General features: G+C 40.5%; 2 protein-coding genes across 3 annotated transcripts in view; one reads left to right on the plus strand and one right to left on the minus strand.

Moving 5' to 3' along the window:
• HINT1 (histidine triad nucleotide binding protein 1) overlaps positions 1-566 on the minus strand; it is a 6,248-nt gene extending 5,682 nt beyond the window's left edge. Inside the window, exon 1 of the mRNA XM_011951034.1 lies at positions 168-566. Coding sequence (XP_011806424.1) covers positions 168-278 — 111 coding nt within the window. The 5' untranslated portion in view covers positions 279-566. The remainder of the gene's footprint in view (positions 1-167) is intronic.
• LYRM7 (LYR motif containing 7) overlaps positions 1-23,111 on the plus strand; it is a 35,040-nt gene that overhangs the window by 560 nt on the left and 11,369 nt on the right. Inside the window, exons 2-5 of one of the 2 annotated variants that reach the window (XM_011951033.1) lie at positions 5,962-6,028; positions 15,122-15,194; positions 17,094-17,164; positions 20,975-21,056. In XM_011951033.1, coding sequence (XP_011806423.1) covers positions 6,011-6,028; positions 15,122-15,194; positions 17,094-17,164; positions 20,975-21,056 — 244 coding nt within the window. In that variant the 5' untranslated portion in view covers positions 5,962-6,010. Of the gene's footprint in view, positions 1-5,767; positions 6,029-15,121; positions 15,195-17,093; positions 17,165-20,974; positions 21,057-23,111 lie in introns of those variants that run through there. The other variant, XM_011951032.1, reaches the window with a different exon arrangement.

A 23,111-nucleotide genomic window follows, 5' to 3' on the forward strand; every position in this document is an offset into this window, starting at 1 on the left:
AGTGCCCGGGCCCTGTCCCCTGGCTGGAGGCCCACTGGGCCAGCGCGGCCAGGTCCCCTGCCATTGCCGCTGCACTCGCGACCCCTCCTGTCCCTCCGCGAGAAACCCGAGGATCCGCGGACGATACCCCACCTCAGCAGGCGAGCGAGGTGGTTCACGGTACCTACCTGGTCATCCTCAAAAATGATTTTGGCTGGTATTTCCTTGCGGATGATCTTCCCGAAGATCGTGTCGCCACCAGGCCGAGCGACCTGAGCCTTGGCAATCTCATCTGCCATCTCGGCCTCTCTCCCGCGCGGCGGCCCGGGTAGAGGCTCGGAAGGAGGGAGGAACCCGCGGAGCGTGCGGCGCGAGAGGGCGCAGCCAGGCCTGCGCAGGTCCCCCGGCTCCTGCGCCCCAGTGAATCCTGCGCGTGCGCACTGGCGACCGGGGCTATGAGAGCGGCCAGCGTGCCGGAGCTCCGCAGGAACTGCAGCAGGGATGGGTAGGGGAAAGTTCCTGGTCTTGAGCTCCAAGGAGATTCCTAAGTCGTTTTTCTAGCCTCTTTTCTTGTCTCCTGGGGAATGGAGTTACTGGTATAAACCCTTCGTCTGCCTATGGACGCTTGTAGGGAAAGTTGGATACTGTAACTGACAAGATTTGACAATTCAAGTGGTGCTGGCTGCAATTTAGCACTTAGATTATTTAAGGTCTTGCTGCTGCAGCAGATTTTAAGTCCTCTCTTCAGATTTTTTTTTCTCTCTCTACCGGTGGTTCTCAATCTTGACTACACATTAAGATCACTTGGGGAGCTTTTGAAAATCCCCGTGAACCTGGCTGCACCCCAGATCCATTAAATAAAAATCTTTGGAGATGAGCTCCAGGCATCAGTAGTTTGTAAACCTCCCTAGACTGCTCTGCAAGGATTTTTTCCCAGCAGCAATCAACAATGTATTTATAAAATGACCCACCTTTAAAAAACAAAACCTTCCTTAATTACCACATCCCGCTCCATATCTTTGCTCCTTTTAAAAAAGAGTTTTCTACATACCGTGTCTGCTTTCTTATCTTTCATTTTTGTGTCCATTTCCCTCTTGTCAAGGTCACTAAGGACATCCATTTATAAAATACTATAGACAACTCCAGTTATCATACTAGACCTCTAAGTGTACGTATTAAGAAAAAGTATACCTCCTCAGTGCCTTTTTTTTTTTTAAGCTAGATTCTTGCTCTGTCGCCCAGGCTCGACTGCAGTGGCACAATCTCGGTTCATTGCAACCGTTGCCTCCCGGGTTCAAGTGATTCTTATGCCTCAGCCTCCCAAGTAGCTGGGACTACAGGCACGCACCACCACACCTGGCTAATTTTTGTATTTTTAGTAGAGACAGGGTTTCCCCATGCTGGCCAGGCTATTCTCAAACTTCTGACCTCAGGTGACCTACCCACCTCAGCCTCCCAAAGTGCTGGGATTACAGGTGTGAGCTCAACTGCCTTTTATGATTACACGACTACTCTGTCTTGGCAAAATTATTGAATGTGGTTCCCTTTAATCTCAAATGTGTTCATTTGGTACTTTTGCTATCAAAGACATTACTGGGACAATTGGTAAAATCTAAATAATGCCTATAAGTTAGATAATAGTTTTGAAGTCATATTAATTTCCTTTCATAACCACAGAAAAATTGTCAAAATCAGTTGGTCTGGGGTGGGGCCCTACAAGTTAGGTTTCTGACTTTCCAGGTTATACAGTTGCTGCTAGCCTGGGAACTATACTTTAAGAACTACTGATACAAGGGAATGTCTTTGTAGGAAAACCCCACTGAAGTATGTAAGGCTATGGGTGTCATGTCTGCAACTTACTTTCAAATAGTTCAGAGAAAAAGTGTCTGTCTATAGGTAAGTGGAGAAATAGAAAAGAATAAAGCAGTTACAATAAAATGTTAACATTTGGAGAATCTGATTGAAAGGCATATGCAAATTCTATGTATTATTCTTGCAACTTTTATGTATCTGAAATTGTCAAAATAAAAAGTTAAAATGTGTGCTGGTTTGGATAATAAAAATATGGTCAGCTTTCATTCCATCTGAAGGCTTTACCATCTGTAGAGTAGTGACTCTGAAGTATTTGTCTCTTGACCTACCCCTTCCCTTAATTCCAGACTGGTCAGTGACATACATTACAGCCTATTGACCACCTCCACTTAGATGGCTACCAGGCACTGCGATTTTATTTTGACTGCCTCTACAACAAACAAACCAAAACCTCCTTTTGCAGGATTCTATATCTGCAATTGGGTGAGCAATTCATCCAATTACTCCAGCCAAATGCATTGAAATCATCCTTAAATCTTCTCTCTGTACTTTCAACACACATCACTTAGAATCTAATCACTTATCTCCTCTGCTTCCACTACTCTAATCCAAGCTCCTAACATCTCTTTCCTGGAGTACTTTGAAAGGCTCCTAGTTGGATAACCTCTCTGCTTCCATTGTAGTTAATTTGCCACACAGCACCCAAAATGATCTTTATAAAATATAAACCATAATGTCACTCTCCTGCTGGTAATATGCTAGTGTATACCATCACAGAATAAAATCCAACATCCTTACCTTGGCTTATAGGGCTCTGTGTGATCAGGCCCATTGTTGCTGCTTCTACCTCATTTCTTTCCATTTCAACCTTATTGACTGGCATCACACAAACTTAGTGTGCTAGGCAGAAGATGCCCATGTCCTAATCCCTGGAGCCTGTGAATATGTTACTTTACATGGTAAGTGGGATTTTGTAGATGTGATTAAGTTAAGGATCTTGGAATAGGGAGGTTCCTGCATTATCTAGGTGAGCCCAAAGTAATCACAACGGCCCTTGTAAGTGAAAGAGAGACACAGAAGCATAAGAGTAAGAGAAAATGTGACCACAGAGGCAGAGGTGAAAGTCTGAGATTTGAAAATGCTCAGCCGGGTGTGGTGGGTCACGACTGTAAGCACTTTGGGAGGCCGAGGTGGGCGATCATGAGGTAAGGCGTTTGAGACCAGCCTGGCCAACATGGTGAAACCCTGTCTCTACTAAAAGTACCAAAAATGGCTGGGCCTGGTGGCAGCTGCCTGTAATCCCAGCTACTAGGGAGGCTGAGGCAGGAGAATCGTTTGAACCCGGGAGGCGGAGGTTGCAGTGACCCGAGATAGCGCCACTGCAGCCTGGTCAACAGGGCAAGACTCTGTTTAAAAAAAAAAAAAAAAAAAAACTCCATTATTGGCTTTGAAAATGGAAAGAGTTGGGCCGGGCATGATGGCTCACGCCTATAATCCCCGCACTTTGGGAGGCCAAGGCGGGCAGGTCACGAGGTCAGGAGATTGAGATCATTCTGGCTAACACGGTGAAACCCCCACCTTTACTAAAAATACAAAAAATGGTCCCAGGTACTCGGGGAAGATGAGGCAGGAGGCGGAGCTTGCAGTGAGCTGAGATCTGGCCACTGCACTCCAGCCTGGGCAACAGTAGGAGATTCCTTCTCAAAAAAAAAAAAAACAAAAAACAAAAAACAAAAAAGAAAAGAAAAGAAAAAGAAAATGGAAGAAGCCAAAAAACAGGTAGCATTTTGTAAGTCAGAAGTTCAAATTGAGTTTCACTGAGCTAAAATCAAGTGTTGGCAAGTGCGCATTCCTTCTGGATGCTCTAGGGAAGAAATCATTCCCTCACCTTTTCCAGTTTCTAGAGGAGGCTTGCTTGGTTTGCGGCCCCTTCCTCCATCTTCCTCCATCTTCCAAGCCAGCAGCAGAACATCTTCAAACTTCTCCCTGCCTCTGCTTCCTTCTTTCACTTATAAGGATCCTTGTGATTACACTGAGTCCACCAGACAATCCAGGATAATCTTCCTATCTCAAAATACTTAATTTAATGACATCTTCAAAGCCTCTTGTCATATATAACATAGTCAGAGATTCCTGGAATCTGAACACAGACATCTTCTGGAGGCCATTATTCTGCCTACTACATAGCTCTGTGAACTTACATGATGAACATGCTGGAATTTCCTGTTCAGTTCTGCGACTTATACTTTGAGATGCAAACTTTAAAAAGAAAATGAAATTTCAGAACCAAATTTATTAAGCCAAGGGGGCAAAGTTAAGCCCTGAAAACTCAGTCATGTAATACGGCTGTTTTTCTTCTCTGGTGCATGACTATTGTTGCTTCCCGACCTTTGTGTTGACATATTATACATTAATCAGACTCCCTATTCTTCATTTCAAACCTAGACTACATAATATTGGAGCTGTAGACCCTTGTGATTGTTACCTTTTTTACCATAGAATATTAAGCAACCACCTTAGAGTGTAATCAATAGTAGCCAACAAGATCTTAAATCTAGATGTTATCCATTGTTTGAAATGTTGTTAATTCTGTTCGGCATCTCCATTTTGTCTTATATAAACGATCTTCACTTTTCTTTACACTGAAAGCACTCATCACCATTCTTTGGTGTCTACATATTCCCATATGACTGCCCTCACACTTTACAGTTGAATAAACCCTTTTAACTGGATCCTTAGCCTTTTGATTATTTTAGGGTGACAAGACAAACCAGGCCATGTTCCCAGAACAACTAGAATAGTGAAGAGCCCACCTCATATGTGGAACAGTTAAAGGAGTCATGCAGATTGATTTAAGAGGAGCCACAGAACTGAACTGATTCTGTCATTATAGAACTGTTTTAAAATATCAGCAGATGAGGGACTTTGGTTAACTGAATGCAGGACACTAGCTAGCAAGAAATCATCACAATACGTTATGAATTTTCAGGAAGCTGCACTATGAGTCTACACTGAAAATGGGGGAGAGGGGATGGGGCATCTTTTAAATCACTGTCAGCATTCAGAAAGCACAATGCAAGGTACAAGATCATCTAGTTTATTGTTTCCTAGATAAAAGACAATATCCAGTATACTTGGTTTAATTGCTTCATTACGTTAAATGTTCTGCAAATCGAATGCACCTTAATTTAAAAAAATCGATTATCTTGTTATTCTCAGAATGACTTGCAATAATTCCTTAAAATAACATAGATCACAGAGAAGGAAAAGGGCTTTGGAAATCCATTGGTCCAGATCTTTCATTTTTAATAAGAAGTCAATTTTACCTAAAAGTTAACCTGAAAGGCTATAGGGGTAGGGAAGGAGAACAATTATGCAAGAGGAACAATAGGAAAAGGTTGTGGTGCGTTAGTAATGTGACTATATATAGAGTTTTTTTCTTGATGCTTGCAAGGTCATAGGTTAAAATGCACTTAAATAAATACCTTATGATTGTTTCTGATTATGATGCTGCTGATTACCCATTTCTGATCTCTTTATCAGCAAAACCAAGGAATAAAGAGAGTTGAATAGGCAAAATATAAAGGGTAAGACTAGGCTTTACGGTCAGGCATAGCGGATTTGCATCCCAGATCTCCTGTGCGAACTTCAGCGAGTACTTTAACCTAAACTTCTGAGGAAATAAATGAAAGAACATAAGCATAAAATTTTTAGGAGTCAGTTGTTAGGACTTGGCTTTTATTTCTGCACATTTCCAAAGAGATAGTCGCAACTGGGAAACGTTAAAATAAAGGTTATTTTACAGACGATCCTATACCGTAAACAGGTGGTAACAAAACGCGGGTGCCGATGCCATCCACTAAATACAAACCCAGTCAGCCTAGCAGAGGATCCCTGCGCCGGAAGTAACTGTGCCCCTAACTAAAATGGCGTCCAGGTGATTTCCGTTCTCTTCTGGCCAGTAATTGGGCTCTGGGACTCCTCGCGATTTTACCAGTTCCCATCCGTTTAGCAAACGGCTTTGGGAAACGCCCGTTTAGCAAACTCCTTCTCTGTCCTTTGTAGGAGGGCGGGGCTAAAAGGGAGATGCTGTCTGGTGATTGGTTGTGGCGCGTTAGTAACGCGGCTACAGGGAGTTGGACAGTTCAGTCTTTGATTGGTTGCTGAGAGGCGGGGCTAGTCGACTGCTCCGGAGGTAGCGGCCGCGGTGAGGAGAGCCATGGCACAGGCAGCCAAGGTGACAGGGCCCGGGAAGGGGTGGGTACGATGCAGTGGGGTAGGGTGTGTTCGCGGCCTTGAGAAAACTCTCTGGAGTCTCTGGAGGCTGGGGCTCCGGACCCTTTTCGGAGGATGTGGATGTTACCCCAGAGAAGCCAGATGACCAACTCCGAGGGTTTGTGCAGGTGCGGAGGAGAGCGGGAGGCACCAGTGTGGTTCCTATTCTTGGTACTAACTTGGTACGCAGTGTTTATCCATGATACAAATCCGCGACTTGAGTTCTGCCGTCTTTTCATCTTCAGACCGAGTATTTGTCTGAGGGACCCATTTCACATCCCTGGGAAGTATAGGAGACGCCAGAGGCTGACCTGAGCAACAGCAGTTCAATGAGGTGAAAAGTTTATTCGGATAAACAGAAGGTGCACAGAAGTCTAGCAGCCAAGGAAACCGAACCCCAACAAAATTACTTGTCAAAAGTAACATAGCAAGACAGAGCAGGGTCTGGTGAGACCTGAGCTCACTGAATGAGCTTGGGATGTGGTGACTGTGCTCCGATCATCTCTCTGAGTACCTACCTGGTCTCAGATTCATTTCTCACACCCAAGCATGATGCACGTTCCTGCCCAGCGCACAATTCTCATTGGCAGCCGTCCTTTAACGTTTAACATCAGCATGGCCAATTGGGATCTGTAGTTGTCACTGCCTGAAACATAAACATGGGGAAATGGCCTGTTATAATACGGTGAAGTTAAGCAGTTTAGGGAACCACCAAGCAGCCCTCGTGTACTTTTGTACATAATGTCACAGCACCAATAGAAACAGAATTGCTCAGGGTTATTCATTCAAAAATTTCTTTGAATAGCCATAATAGCTATTATTATAGCCAACAACCAGCAGGCTATATTATCTAAGCATAGTGGATGCAGCAATAAGCTGAACATCCTTGCCTTCATAAAGAAATCTGGCAGGTGGAGAGACCTTAAACAGTTATTTAATTACAGTTTTAATAAACGCTGTGATTTGAAACTACAGTGTTTTGTGAGCATATAACTAGGATTTCACGTAAGATCTCTCAAGGGGCTGGGTGCCGTGGCTCACACCTGTAATCCCAGTATTTTGGAAGGCCGAGGCGGGAGGATCACATGAGGTCAAGAGTTTGAGACCAGCCTGGACAACATGGTGAAACCGCATCTCTACCAAAGATACAAAAATTAGCTGGGCATAGTGGCGGGTGCCTGTAATCCCGCTACTCGGGAGGCTGAGGCACAAGAATTTCTTGAACCTGGGAGGTGGAGGTTGCAGTGAGCCGAGACTGCGCCACTAAGTCTAGCCTGGGTGACAGAGCAAGACTTCACCTCAAAAAATAAGTAAATAATCTCTCAAGGAAGTTCAGACCTGACGTTTGATTAGAAATTAGCGAGAGTAGAGAAAAAAGCATTCCAGAAAGGGCAACTAGCACATGAAAAGTCCTTGAAGTGGGGATTTGGTTGGAAAACTTGGATACAAATGAAATTAAGTAGGATTCATTCCAGAAACACTTTTGGTAGAGCCTACAATGTATAGAAGGCACTTATGCTTCATGTGGGAAGATTCAAAGGTGACCAATCCAACAAGGGTGACAACAAGACCCTATGTCCAAAAAAAAAGAGGAAAGTGAAACCTAGCACAGAAATTATAACCCTTAAAATTAATCCATTATTCAAGAAAATTGAGGTAAAAAGGCTGTTACTTGTCCAAGCTTACATTAAGTGACAATCTCAGATTCAAACTGATCTGACTACAAAGAATCCACTTTTCATCTACACTGCCTAAATCTGTCCAATCAGTATAGGTAAATAAGGAGGAGAATACAGTCCGTGGCCTGGCTTTCTGCATTTTAATTAAAAGTTTATCTGCTCCAAGGTAATGTTAACTCCAATAGTGCTATGGCAATAATGATAACATTTTCTTACACTAGTCCTCTTAAATTAGGGATGCTAATTTGTTGTACTAATGGTGTACTTTAAATAGCATGTAAAAACATTAGGTTTACTTACTTCTCATTTTTTAAATCCTATGCAACATATCTTCTCTGCTCTTGCAATATTACAGTCCCTGGGATTCTATGATGCTTGCAAAGTCCATATTTTTACCAACAATCTCTTCAAGGCAATCCAGGCTTTTACTATCAAGCACCCAGAATTATTCCAGCCTCTACACATTACTCAATTCCAAAGCCACTTCCACATTTTTAGATACAGGCAGACCCAGGTGATACTGCGGATTTGGTTCAAGGCCACAGCAACAAAGTGTATATTGAAGTAAAGCAAATAACCCATGTTTTTTGGTCCCAGTGCATATAAAATTATGTTTATACTATAATGTAGTCTATTAAGTGTAGAGTAGCATTATGTCTTTAGAAAGTACATATGTTGGCTGGGAAAGGTGGCTCATGCCTGTATCCCAGCACTTTGGGAGGCTCAGGTGGGTGGATCACGAGGTCAGGAGTTTGAGACCAATCCGGCCAACACAGTGAAACCCCGTCTCTACTAAAAATACAAAAATTAGCTGGGCGTGGTGGTGCGCATCTGTAATCCCAGCTACTTGGGAGGCTGAGGCAGGAGAATCCCTTGAACCCAGGAGGCAGAGGCTGCACTGAGCCGAGACTGCACCATCGCACTCCAGCCTGGGCAACAAGAATGAAACTCCATCTCAAAAAATAAAATAAAAAATAAGGAAGTACATACCTTAAATAAAAAATACTCTTTTTTGCTACAAAATGCTAACAGTTATTTGAGCTTTCAGAAAGTTGTAATCTTTTTGCTGATGAAAGATCCTGTGTCGATGTTGACTGCTAACTGATCAGATTGGTGGTTGCTGAAAGTTAAGATGACTGTGACAGTTTCTTAAAATAAGACGACAGTAAAAGTGACCACATTGATTGACTGTCTCACACACAAAAGATTTGTCTGCAGCATGCAATGCCGTTTGGCAGCATTTTACCCACAGTAGGGTGTCTTTCAAAATTGGATTCAATCCTCTCAATCCCGGCCACTGCTTTATCAACTGAGTTTATATAATATTCTAAATCCTTTGTTGTTATTTCAATAATGTTTACAGCATCTTCACCAGGAGTGAAGTGCTGTGAGTGATGATCTTCATAAACTCAACAATCCACTTTCTTTGCTCATCCATAAGAAGCAGCTCCTCGTGCGTTTAAGTTTTATCGAGATTGCAGCAATTCAGTCACATCTTAAGGCTCCACTCCTTATCCTAGTTTCACTTGCACTTTCCACATATCTGCAGTTAATTCCTCCACTGAAGTCTTGAACCCCTCAAAGTCATCCATGAGTGTTCAGATAAGTTTCTTCCAAATGCCTGTTATTATTGCTATTTTGACCTCCTCTCTTGAATTCTCTGAATGGCATCTAGAATGGTGAATCCTTCCCAGGAGGTTTTCAATTTACTTTGCCTAAATTCATCAGAGGAATCACTATCTATGGCAGCTATAGCCTTATGAGTCTTTTAAATAAGACTTAGAAGTCTGGCTCATGCCTCTAATCCCAGCACTATCGGAGGCTGAGGTGGGCAGATTGCTTGAGTTCAGGAGTTCAAGACAAGCGTGGCCAACATGGCAAACCCATCTCTACAGAAAGTAAAAAAATTAGTTCAACGTGGTGGCATGCACTTGTGTGCCCAGCAACTTTGGAGGCTGAGGTGGGAGGATCGCTTGAGCCCAGGAGATCGAGGCTTCAGTAAGCCATGATCATACCACTGCACTCCAGCCTGGGTGACAGAACAAGGCCCTGTCTAAAAGAAAGGGACTTGAAAGCCAAAATTACTATTTGACCTTGACCTGTGGGGCTGCAAAATAGATGTTGTATTGGCAGTCATGAAAACAATATTAATTTCCTTTTACATCTCCATCAGAGCTCTTGGGTGATGATGTGTGTTGTCAGTGAGCAGTAATATTTTGAAAGGAATCTCTTTTTTTTTTTTTTTCTGGGCAGATCCCAACAGTGGGCTTAAAATATCAGTGAACCATGCTTTAAACAGATGTGTTTTGTTGATTTGTAGAGCACAGGTAGAGTAGATTTAGCATAATTCTTAAGGGTCCTAGGATTTTTGGAATGACAAATTATCATTGACTTCAACTCAAAGTCACCAGCTGCATTAGCTCTTTTTTTTTTTTTTTTTTTTTTTTTTTTTTTTTGTGATGGAGTTTTGCTATTGTTGCCCAGGCTGGAGTGCAATAGCGCAATCTCAGCTCACCGCAACCTCCGCCTACCGGGTTCAAGCGATTCTCCTGTCTCAGCCTCCCGAGTAGCTGGGATTGCAGGCATGCACCACCATGCCCGGCTAATTTTGTATTTTTAGAAGAGATGGGGTTTCTCCATGTTGGTCAGGCTGGTCTCAAACTCCCGACCTCAGGTAATCTGCCTGCCTCGACCTCCCAAAGTGCTGGGATTATAGGCATGAGCAACATGAGCAACTGCGCCCGGCCTTTTTTGGGTGTGTTTCTCTGTTTGTTTGTTTGTTTTGTTTTGTTTTGTTTTGTGTTTTGTTTGAGACAGGGTCTCACTCTGTCACCCAGCCTGAAGTGCAGTGGTGTCATCTTGGCTCGCCACAACCTCTGCCTCCCAAGCTCAAGAGATCCTCCCACCTCAGCCTCCCAAGTAGCTGGGACTACAAGCACCCTCCACAACACCTGGCTAATTTTTTTATGTTTTGTAGAGACGGGGTTTGGCCATGTTGCCCAGGCTGTTTTTTGTTTTTTGGTTTTTGGTTTTTTTTGACAGAATCTCACTCTGTCACCCAGACTGGAGTGCAGTGGCATGATCTCGGCTCACTGCAGCCTCCACCTCCCAGGTTCAAGCAATTCTCCTGCCTCAACCTCCCGAGTAGCTGGGATTACAGGTACCCACCACCACGCCAGCTAATTTTTTGTATTTTTTAGTAGAGACATGGTTTCACCATGTTGGCCAGGCTGGTCTTGAACTCCTGGGCTCAAGCGATCCACCCCCATCAACTTCCCAAAGGGCTGAGATTACAGGGGGGAGCCACTGCATCCAGCCTGCATTAGCTTATTAAGAGCTAATTAAGTTCTTATTAATAAGGATAATTCACATTTTACTTCCCCGTTCATGAGTTAATAGACATTTAGGTTATTTCTGTTTTTTCACTATTATGAATAATAGTACCAAGAACATTAGCATACATGTTTTTGTGTGAACATATGTTTTCATTTGTCTTGAGTATATACCTAGTAGTAGAATTTCTGAGTCATAACTGTAGGTTTAACTTTTTTTAGCATCTGCCAAGCTGTTTCCCAAAGCAGCTGTACCATTTTAAATGCCAAACAGCAATGTATAAGAGTTTCTATTTTTCCATGTCCTTGTCAACTCTTTTTATTGACTGTCTTTTTTATGGTAGCCATTCTACTGGGATGAAATGGTATCTCATTGAGGTTTAGATTTTTATTTCCGGATGGCACATGACATTGAACATTTTTTCATGGCTTATTGGCCATTTATGGTTTTTTTTGGGGGGGAGGAAATATCTATTCAAATCCTTTGACTGTTTTTATTTTTCTTAATTTTATTTTAGATTCAGAGAGTACATATGCAGGTTTATTACGTGGGTAAATTACATAATGGTGAGGTTTGGGCTTCTAGTGAACCCATCACCCAAATAATGAATATTGTACCCAGTAGGTAATTTTTCCACCCTCAACCCCTTCCTATCCTCCTCCCTTTTGGAGTCTCCACTGTCTATTACTTCCATCGTTCTATCCATGTGTACCCATTGTTTAGCACCTACTTATAAGTGAGAATATGCAGTATTTGATTTTCTGTTTTTGAGTTATTTCATTTAGGATAATGGTCTCCAGCAGCTGCTGCAAAGAATATGATTTAATTCTTTTTTAGTATTCCATGATGTGTATATACCACATTTTCTCATTTGTGTCCTATAAAGCAAACAGCAGCCCTCAAAGTCCTACTAGCACCTAGTACTTTAACATCTTTGGTGTTATTATTACTATAAAAATTACCCACAGCTGAGCCCTTTCAGTACATTATATGATTACATTTTTTCCCAATTCTTCATCTTTAAATTAATAACTGCCTTTTTAAAATTATTACTTTAAAAAAATCCTTTAATAGATATCCTAGATATCTATTTCCAAATTCTAGGTAAAACCAGTCTACCAGTTTCATTTTTCCTAGCAATACCTTTTCTGGAGCAATTCAGTCTTTTGCTATAGTCCTGCCTAGTTGCTTTCTAGTCTGGCTGCACAAATGTTGACTAGCATTTGTCCTTCCCTATGATCTTTTCTTCTCCCATGTTAGACCACCTGTCTCCCGGGTTCCCATGTCTTTTCCTTTTGTGGTTCATTTCCTTATTTTGGTGGAGCATATTCTTCTGTAGCCTTCCAATAAAGTGTGTATGACAATAAGAGACTTTGCATTTCTGAAAATATGTATTTGCCCTTGTCTTTGAGTGATAGTGTGAGTATCTATGGTGTTCTAAAGCAGACATTTTTTCAAAACTTGAATATGTTATTCCATTGTCTTCTTATAGTAGTGCTATTTAGAAATCAGGTACCATTCTGATTTTTTCCATCCTTTACATGTGAACTGTTTATTCTCTGAGGTTTTTCTCATCAGCATCACACTGAACTTACATCATGCTGTGCTGTGTTATGAGTTTTATGTTGAGCACTTGGTGGAACCCTTTCTATCTTGTAATTAATGTGCCTTACTTGGTGAAATTTTTTTTCTTCCCTTTTACCCAAATATTAAGTGAAAATTTTAAAATTTCTTCCCTCACTTTTCTCTTTTCTCTCTTGTTGGCCCTTCTGCCAATCTAGCTGTTGGGCCTTCTCCCTTAATTTTCTTATCTTCCCTCTCCTCAATTTCTGTTTCTGAACTTTTATTCTACATCTGGGCAGTTTTTCACAACTTAACCCTTGCTTTCACCTGTTTGATAGTCAAGAGCTTTTGGGAGTTTTTGGAATGTTCCTTTTTAAATCTACTATAGCTTTACATTGATGCTATTCCATCTCTACAATAACATGTTTCTGAGGAAGTCTTTTATGACTGCTTCGTTTTTGTTTTATTTTTAAGATTTTTTGCTCTGTTTCTTATTTCTGTTTTCATGTCTGCCTTTGATGTAATAGGTTTTCTAATATATGTAAAACACTTAAGATAGTGTCTAGCACACAGTATGCTTAGTAAATGTCAGATATGATTTGTAGAACAGACTGGAGGACAGGAGGGTGTGGTGGCAAAGTGACAAACCTTTATAAGTAGTCTAAGAGATGGGGAGTGCCTGAACGTAAGTGGTTTTGTTGATAGAGGATATAAGAAAGATTACAGAGACCTTCCTAAAGTTTCCACAACAAGAGTAAGGTAGAATAAAAGGATGGCCTACAGATTTCTGGCTTCAGAAACTTGGTGGCCTCCAATAAGTAAAATAGAGAAGAGTAGAGGAAGATAAATACTGAGAGAACAATACTGAGTACCTTTTTGGACTTGAGAGTGTGAAGTGACCTCAGCCTATCACTAAAGCCTCTTTACAGTCTGTCTTTTACCAAAATGCCAGGCTCTTTTCTTTTCTTTTTTTTTTTCAATATAGACTCAGAATATTCGTAAGTCTCAACATTTCACTTGCCTTTTATGAAATAGCAATTAAAAGGGCCAGGCTCAGTGGCTCACGGCTGTAATCCCAACACTTTGGGAGGCCGAAGCGGGCAGACCACGAGGTCAGGAATTCGAAACCAACCCAGCCAACATGTGAAACCCCATGTCTACTAAATATACAAAAAATTAGCTGAGTGTGGCAGCAGGCGCCTGTAATCCCAGCTACTTGGGAGGCTGAGGCAGGAGAATCACTTGAACCCGGGAGGCGGAGGTTGCAGTGAGCCGAGATCGTGCCATTGCACTCCAGCCTTGGTGACAAGGTGAGACTCCATGTCAGGAAAAAAAAAAAAAGAAAAAGAAAGAATAGCAATTAAATTTGTCTAAATTGTCTAAAACATCTTCCTTCTGTGGCCTCTTTTAAGATGCAATAAATTCTTACTTTTGTATATGTATGTGTATGATATTAAGAGCAGGTTAAAACTTCAATAAGTTAAGAAAAATGAGAACAGATACATACCAGACTGGTAAAATAGCAGACTGGTTTTTAGCGTGAGAATTACTAACTTTTTAACCGTCCTTATATTGTTTTATTTATTTCAAAGAACTTTGTATTATTTTTGTAAATAAGGCTAAAAATGTTTTTAATGTAGAGATAAATAATCAAAGGAAAGTTATTTTGGCAAGTCCTGGTTTTCACCAACTATTTTTGAAAATAGTCTTTGAAACAAACAGAAAAGGAATACTGTTTAATCCTTGTAATATAATTTGTGTGAAATGTGAAGTGTTTTCCTTTTGAGGTCTGAATTCTGATTTTCCTTTGCTTTTTCTTTTCTTTTCTTTTTTTTTTTTTTTTTTGAGACAGGGTCTTGCTCTGTCACCCGGGCTGGAGTGTAGTAGTGCAGTCAGAGCTCATTGTAGCTTCAACTTCCTGCACTCAAGCAATCCTCCCACCTCAGGCGCCCAAGTAACTCAGGCCAAGTAGGACCACAGGTGCACGCCACCATGACCTGACTAATTTTTAAAAAATATTTTGGCCAGGTGTGGTGGCTCACGCCTATAATCCTAGCACTTTGGAGGCCGAGGGCAGGTGGATCACCTGAAGTCAGGAGTTGGAGACCAGCATGGACGAACAACATGGTGAAACCTTGTCTCTACTAAAAATAGAAAAATTAGCCGGGCTTGGTGGCAGGTGCCTGTAATCCCAGCTACTCAGGAGGCTGAGGCAGGAGAATCGCTTGAAACCAGGAGGCGGTGGTTGCGGTGAACCAAGATCATGCAAGATCATGCCACTGCACTCCAGCCTGGGTGACAGAGTGAGACTCCGTGTCAAAAAAAAATTTTTTTTTGTTTGTAGAGATGGGGGTCTCACCATATCGCCCAGGTTCTCGAACTTCTGGGCTCAAGCAGTCCTGCTACCTCAACTTCCCAAAGTGCCGGGATTACAGGTGTGAGCCACTGTGCCCAGCCTTGAATTCTGATTTTCTTAACAGGTTTTGCAGCTCTTTAAAACACTGCACAGAACCAGACAACAAGTTTTTAAGAGTGATGTCAGAGCATTAGAAGGTAAGTATGTTCTTTACCCTTTTGGAGCCAGTCTACTTTTTAGATGACTACTAATCTACCTGAGAAACCCTGTGCGGTCAAGACCCATCTTAGGGAATGACCTTCACTGCCTCTCCCTAATGTCTTTTTAAAAGATTAGCTTATACTACACTTATTTGAGAAATATCTACTTAAAGAAAAGTTTTTAAAGATCAAGTCTTCATAAAGAGTGGGTCAGAAAAAAAGGCAAGGGACCAGAATTTCAGTGTTTATCATTGCTTGCCTTATATTCACGCCATTGAACTTTCTGTTACGTAATCAAATTTTCACGCTCTCTAGGGCCAGATATTACCATGTTGTTAATGTCTTATGTCAGTCTAAAAGAGCAGCTGTGAAAGAGAATCCATTCCAAATGATTCCAAATTCAGTATCTCCCTGTTTTAAGTAGTGTCTATCTTATCTGGAAGTCACAGGCTCTGAAATTTAGGTTCTGTGTTATTCATGGTCAGTTCCACTCCTCATGCATTTCTAAACCTCCTTAAGAGTGCACCTAGGTAAAGTGTCCCCACTGTTTCCAGGGATTTAAGTTTTTGTAACTCATCAAAAATAATTTCTGAATGAATAAGATATATGTATTGTATTATATGTAGTTTACATGAATTCCTGATTTAATTCTTGTAACATTTCTATGAGATAATCGCTATTATAATTCCTATTTTTACAAATGAGAAAATTGACAAAATGTGAAAATATTTGTCCCACATCATACTTCGTAAGAGGTGACCTGGGATTTAGCCTAAGCAATCTGATTCAAAAGTCCAAACTCTAAACCACATTACGTATTGAAATATATGCAACATAGGCAGGCTCAGTGGCTCACACCTGTAATCCCAGCACTTTGGGAGGCCAAGGCAGGCGGATTACTTGAGGATTACTTGAGGTCAGGAGTTAGAGACCAGCATGGCCAACATGATGAAACCCTGCCTCTACTAAAAATACAAAAATTAGCCAGGCATGGTGGCACACACCTGTAATCCCTTGAGGCAGGAGAATTGCTTGAACCCAGAGGCAGAGGTTGCAGTGAGCCGAGATCACGCCACTGCACTCCAGCCTGGGCGACAAAGCAAGACTCCATCTGGAAAAAATATATATATATAAAACGTGTATATGTATATATACATATGTATATATACACACACACAACATAGAAGGAAGTTTTTATAGTAATTATCAACATGGAATATTTTTATTGCTTTACATTTTTTAAGTGGAATAGTTATAAGAACAGCTAACAATTTGTTGCATATTTGCTAGCACTTTGTATGGATTGTTCCATTAAATGCTCACAGCAGCACAATAAGGCCAGTGAGATTCTATCAAAGTAGGCTGCTATAATGATATCAAACTCTCAGTGGTATATGTAAGCAAAAGTTTTATTTGTCACTCACTTTATATGTCAGCCAAGACACTTAAAATTTTACATATATGTACACATATATCCTGTTTGCTGCTGATCTTTGTATACTTGTGTATGTAGTTTAACATACTTGTATATTGAATTTTACCATCTTAAAAAAGCATTTTAATAGAAATCCTTAGATATGTAAAAATAAAACATTGAAGTAGATTTATTATAATTCAGTAGGTGTAGGTATACAAATGAATTTGAGAGTAAAAATCAGTGAAAGAAAAAATATTAGAGTGCCAAAGGTTTATAGTAGGTTTACCTACAAACTTGTCACCCTGTCAAAAGCTCTCCGAGAGACTTCATTAATAATTTCTTATTCTTATGCTTTGTTTTTCTTGAGGGCAATTTCTATACTAGAGAAGTAGCCATTCATAGTGAATAACGTGTAAATTATTGAGATAGGAATTATAGATTACAACAGACAGTAACTATATGTATTTTTCTCTTTGTAGCAGCCAGAATAAAGATAAATGAAGAATTCAAAAATAATAAAAGTGAAACTTCTCCTAAGAAAATAGAAGAGGTACAGTAATTTTTTCAATTACAGTAAAACTTATACAATTATCTTGTCAAAGAGGAAATGAAGATAGAAGGATTATGTAAAATAAAAACTATTACTTGATAGTTAAGGCCATCACAACTGTAGATAACCTTCACTTACTTGGTATGGCTCACCTCCTCAGGGTTGTCTGCCAACACCAAAATACAGCAAGGTACACCATGCACAGAACATGGAAATAGCCATGATCAAAGCCAGAGCAGCTGAACAAACCCAGGAACCTACAGAAATTCTATCTTCATTTAAAGCAAGTGACTGAAACTAAAGAGAATGAGTGTTGTAGTAACTCAACTAGAGATGTAAACTGAAAATTTTTAAATATATATATTGATTAATTCATTTTAAAATAATAATTTCATTAGATGTTAAAAAATAACATGATATTTATGAAAAATAACTATTTAAAAAAATTTAGTGAGAAGAGTGGTACTGGTTTTTTTGTTTTTGTTTTTGTGTTTTTTTTTTGAGATGGAGTTTCGCTCTTGTTGCCCAGGCTAGAGGGCAGTGGCATGATCCCAGCTCACTGCAACCTCCTCCTCCGGGTTCAAGCGATTCTCCTGCCTCAACCTTCCGAGTAGCTGGGATTACAGGCCCATGCTAGCACACCCAGCTAATTTTTGTATTTTTAGTAGAGACGGGTTTCACCATGCTGGCCAGGCTGGTCTTGAACTCCTAACCACAGGTGATCCACCTGCCTCAGCCTCTCCACGTTCTGAGATTACAGGCATGAGCCACTGTGCCCAGCCCCCTGCAATATGTTTTTTAGGTTGAAGTATATGAAGAAAATTCAGTCTCACACAGATTTGTAGTTGGAAAAGAGTAGAACAGCCTTTTAGATAATTGTGATTTTTTTCTTTTCTTTATTTTTTTTGGGTAGAGATGAGGTCTCGCTTCGTTGCGCAGGCTGGTTTCAAACTTCCGACTTAAGCGATCCTCCTGCCGTGGCCTCCCAAAGTTCTGGGATTACAGGCATAAGCCACATAATTGTGAATATTTTTTAATACTACACCTTGACGTGGTAATTTCTTTTTTTGTTTGTTCTTTTTTTTGAGACGGAGTCTCACTCTGTCACCCAGTTAAAGGTTAGTTCCAATGTGCAACTCTGTTATCTGTCAGACCAATGGAATTTTTTGGAGAGGGGGGTTCCAGGATTCATGCAGACCACCTCCTCATCTCCTCTGGGCCCCCCAATCCCTTGTTCCTCAACTAGCCTTGTTTCCAGTCTTATATCTAGGACTTGGCTGGGGAGACGCATTATTTTCTCCTTCTTTGCCCTGTTAAGCCCCTTCCCAGGTGTCAGGAGGTGAGGCTTTGCTCTCCCACAGCCCTCTCCATGGCAGTTAATTCCAGCTCCCTCCTTTTGATGCTCAGACCAAAAACCATGGTGCTTTCTTGACTGCTTTTCTTCTCTCACACTTATATCCAATCTGATAGCAAATCCTGTTGGCTTAAATCTCAAAACATTAATATATACAGAACTCAGCTACTTCTCATCCTCCCTGTCATTATCCCCGAGTCCAAGCCACCATCATCTCTCTTGTTACAACAGCCTCCTAATGGGCCTCCTGCTTTCAGCCTCACTCCCTACAGCCTATTCTCAGTACTTTTAAAGACAGAATAAACCTTAAAAAAAGAAAGAAAAGGCTTATCTCAGCACTCTACTACTCACAACCCCATGACTCTTCATCTCATTCAAGAAAAATCTAAAGTGCCTAACATGACCTACAAGACTGTGATCTGACCTTGCCACCTCAGCTTGAACCACATCCCCCTCGCTCTTCCGATCTCAGCCCCTTCTTTGAGAGTCCTTGAATTTACCAAAAAGTTTCCTCACTTAGGGTTTTTATGCTGTTGCCTCTTCTTGGGATTTTCTCTCACATGCCCTCAAAGCTTCATTTAGGTAGCTTTAATTGAAATGAACTTTAATTGATATTTCCCTGTGAATGGACTTTTTACCCATGCGTGATTTTGTAACATCATGCAGTGATGATTTAGAAAATACAGGTTCATTAAATACTACAGATCTTCCAGATGTTTTCATAATTCATTACATATTTTAAAATCACATCTATCAATACTAATATCCATCTCATCAGAAAAATCTTTAAGGCTGTGCACGGTGGCTCACACCTGAAATCCCAACACTTTTGGAGGCTGAAGTGGGAGGGTTGCTTGAGCCCAGGAGTTCAAGGCTGCAGTGAGTTATGATTACACCACTGCACTCCAGCCTGGGTGACAAAGCAAGACCTTGTCTCAAAAACAAAGCAAGAAAAAAATATTGAAGTATTGTGAAGCTGTCAAGCTTACCCTGGCAGATACGAGTTCTCCAGAATTCTGATATTTGCTTGAAAGCATCAGTTTTGTCATTGTAGCAAATGCTGTCAGTTGTTTTCTTTGAAGTGACACACTGTTCTAAGAAAATGTCTGCCAAATAGCTAAGTCTGAATAATCTTAATTTGTCAGTGGTTCTGTCAAGTAAAAAATGGTATTTTGATGGAGAAAGCTCTACTGCTCACAACTCAAACCATGCAGAAGGCTGTAGTGTTTTGAAAGTAATTTTGACTTCATAGATCCCTGAAAGGGTCTCAGGGTCTCTCAAGTACATTATTATTTGATGAGGTCTGAAACTCAAAGAGGTGATTAACCCAAGGCCATACACTTAATGATACAGCCAAAGTTGCAGTTCAAGTGTTCTGAACATCTAACTCTATAAAAGAAAGATTCAACTGCCCTCCCAAAAATGTGCATTTTAAACATACTTAAAAATACACATTGTAACAAAAAATACTCTAAATCTGTTTTGGAAGAAAATATAGAATTGATAGATAAAAGTTAAAAATACATGCATATCTGAGCTTTCTATACTACTAGGAAAGGTTATAAAAAGTTAAAAACAGTACAGTAGTCCCCCTTTATCCTTGGGGGATACATTTTAAGATCCTCAGGGGATGCCTCAAATCTCTGATAGTACCAAATCCTATATACTATGTTTTTATTATGTATACTTTTCTATGATAAAGTTTAATTTATAAATTAGACACAGTACTCTTGTGCTTTGGAGCCATTCTTAAGTAAAATAAGAGTTACTTGAATATAAGCACTGCAGTGTGGCAACAGTCAGTCTTGATAACCGAGATGACTACTAAGTGACCACAGGTGGACAGTGTATACAACATGGATGTGCTGGACAAACAAATGATTCACATCCCAGACAGGCTGGAGCAGATGGCATGAGATTTCATCATGCTACTCAGAGTGACATGTGATTAAAAACTTAGCCGGGCGCGGTGGCTCAAGCCTGTAATCCCAGCACTTTGGGAGGCCGAGACGGGTGGATCACGAGGTCAGGAGATCGAGACCATCCTGGTCTACACGGTGAAACCCCGTCTCTACTAAAAATACAAAAAATTAGCCGGGCGAGGTGGCGGGCGCCTGTAGTCCCAGCTACTCCGGAGGCTGAGGCAGGAGAATGGCGTAAACCCGGGAGGCGGAGCTTGTAGTGAGCCGAGATCGCGCCACTGCACTCCAGCCTGGGCGACAGAGCGAGACTCTGTCTCAAAAAAAAAAAAAAAAAAACTCATACATTATTTATTTTGGGAATTTTCTATTTAATATTTTCAGACTGCAGTTGACCACGGGTAACTGAAACTGCAGATAAGGAGAAACTACTGTATTACCTGAAAAGAAATTATAGTAAAACTATCATTTTTGAAAACAGTACATTCATATGAAACACCTAAAGGACTTATTCTGTTTGTTTGGTTTTCTTAACAGCTAATGAAAATAGGTTCTGATGTTGAATTATTACTCAGAACATCTGTTATACAAGGTATTCACACAGACCACAATACACTGAGTAAGTAAAATTAAAGAAAAATGGTTTAACTGTACTGTGTTTTAAAATATTGAATAATTATAGCACATGTAATGCTGAGTGGTAAAACAGCTTGATTTTGCCAGGCAATGGGGTATATAGCATATATATTTTACAAGGTTATAGTCTATAATATTGAATTATGAAACTTTGTTTTACCACATTTGTTTCCTTTTATTTAATTTTTATTTTTTGTTTTTATCTTGTTATATTTCAAAACTAATTACAAAGACAGTACAACTATATATTTTTATCATATTTATTTACAGTTCTTAATTTTTCTGGCATCATTTATCACTTACCTAGACTATTTCTTTACCTTTTATTCTATAATGACTTTTGCTTTTCATTTTTTGTTTTTTTTGAGATGGAGTCTCACTCTGTCGCCCAGGCTGGAGTGCAGTGGTACGATTTTGGCTCACTGCAACCTCCACCTCCTGGGTTAAAGCGTTTCTCATGCCTCAGCCTCCCAACTAGTTAGGACTACACCACCATGCCCAGCTAATTTTTGTATTTTTAGTAGAAACAGGGTTTTACTATGTTGGCCAGGCTGGTCTCAAACTCCTAACCTTAGGTGATCCACCTGCCTCGGCCTCCCGAAGCACTGGGATTACATGCATGAGCCATCGCACCTGGCCTATAATTAGTTATTTTAATTCAGAAGATTTAGGATTATAGGAAATGGAAATATAGTTGAGGATCCTCCATTGTACCTCAAGACTCCAGATGGTGCTTCAGCAAAATCTCATTTCACATAACATTTTGTTTTTATTCTCTAAAGTATCTTTGGGGACAGTAACAACAAAAAGATGACATTCAAAATTGTTGGCCAGGTGCAGTGGCTTATTCCTGTAATCCCAGCACTTTGGGAGGCCAAGGCAGGAGTCTCAGTTGAGCCCAAGAGTTCAAGACCAGCCTGGGCAACGACAAAACCTCGCCTCTACAAAAAATACAAAAGTTATCAGGATGCAGTGGTGCACACCTGTAGTTCCAGCTAGTAGGGAGGCTGTGGTGGGAGGGTCACTTGAGCCCAGGAGGTTGAGGCTTTAGTGAGCTGTGAGTATGCCACTGTAATCCAGCCTGGGTGAAAGAGTAAGACCCTGCCTCAAAAAATATATATATTGAAAGACTTTGTTTTTTAAGCAGACTATGGAAGTATAACACACAAACAAAAAAGTACTCAATTTTTAATTGTATAGCTCAGTGAATTTTCATAAAAAGAAATACCCACGTAACTAACATGCACAGCAAGCCACGTGTAAAAAAAATTGGCCTTTCTGATGGATATGTGGTAGTAACACATTGTGATTTTAATTTATATTTCTCTGGTAACTAATGAACTACAAGGACCTCTTCAGTTTTTTAGTGGACATTTGGATATTCCTTTTTATGAAGTGCCTGTTCGAGTCTTTTGTCCATTTTTCTAAGGGGTTGTCTGCCTTTTTATTGTTGATTTAAAGGATTTCTTTATATGTTCTGAATATAGAAATTTGGTGGGTATATGTATTATAAGAATCTTTGACTTTGTGGCTTTCCTTTTCACTTTGGTAATGTTATCTTTCTATGAGAAGTCCAAAGTCACTTTGGTAATGTTATCTTTCTATGAGAAGTTCTTAATGTTGTCATATTTATGAATTTTTTAATAATTAGTGCTTTTTAATTCTATTAAAGAAATCTTTGCCTAGCTCAAGCAAGATCGTGAGGAGATTCCCCTATGCTTTCTTCCAAAAGCTTTACTGTAGGCTGGGCACAGTGGCTCACACTTGCAATCCCTGCACTTTGGGAGGCCGAGGCAGGTAGATCACTTGAGGTCAGGAGTTCAAGACGAGCCTGGGCAACATGGTGAAACCCCATTTTCACTAAAAATACAAAAATTAGCCAGGCATGGTGGCGCATGCCTGTAATTCCAGCTACTTGGGAAGCTGAGGGAGGAGAATCACTTGAATGCGGGAGGCAGAGGCTGCAGTGAGTCAAGATGATACACTGTACAGCCTGGGCAACAGAGTGAGACTCCATCTCAAAAAAAAAAAAGATCGG

The sequence above is a fragment of the Colobus angolensis genome, unplaced genomic scaffold (genome assembly GCF_000951035.1).
Source record: "Colobus angolensis palliatus isolate OR3802 unplaced genomic scaffold, Cang.pa_1.0 Scaffold314, whole genome shotgun sequence".
In the NCBI taxonomy this organism is placed as follows: domain Eukaryota; kingdom Metazoa; phylum Chordata; class Mammalia; order Primates; family Cercopithecidae; genus Colobus; species Colobus angolensis.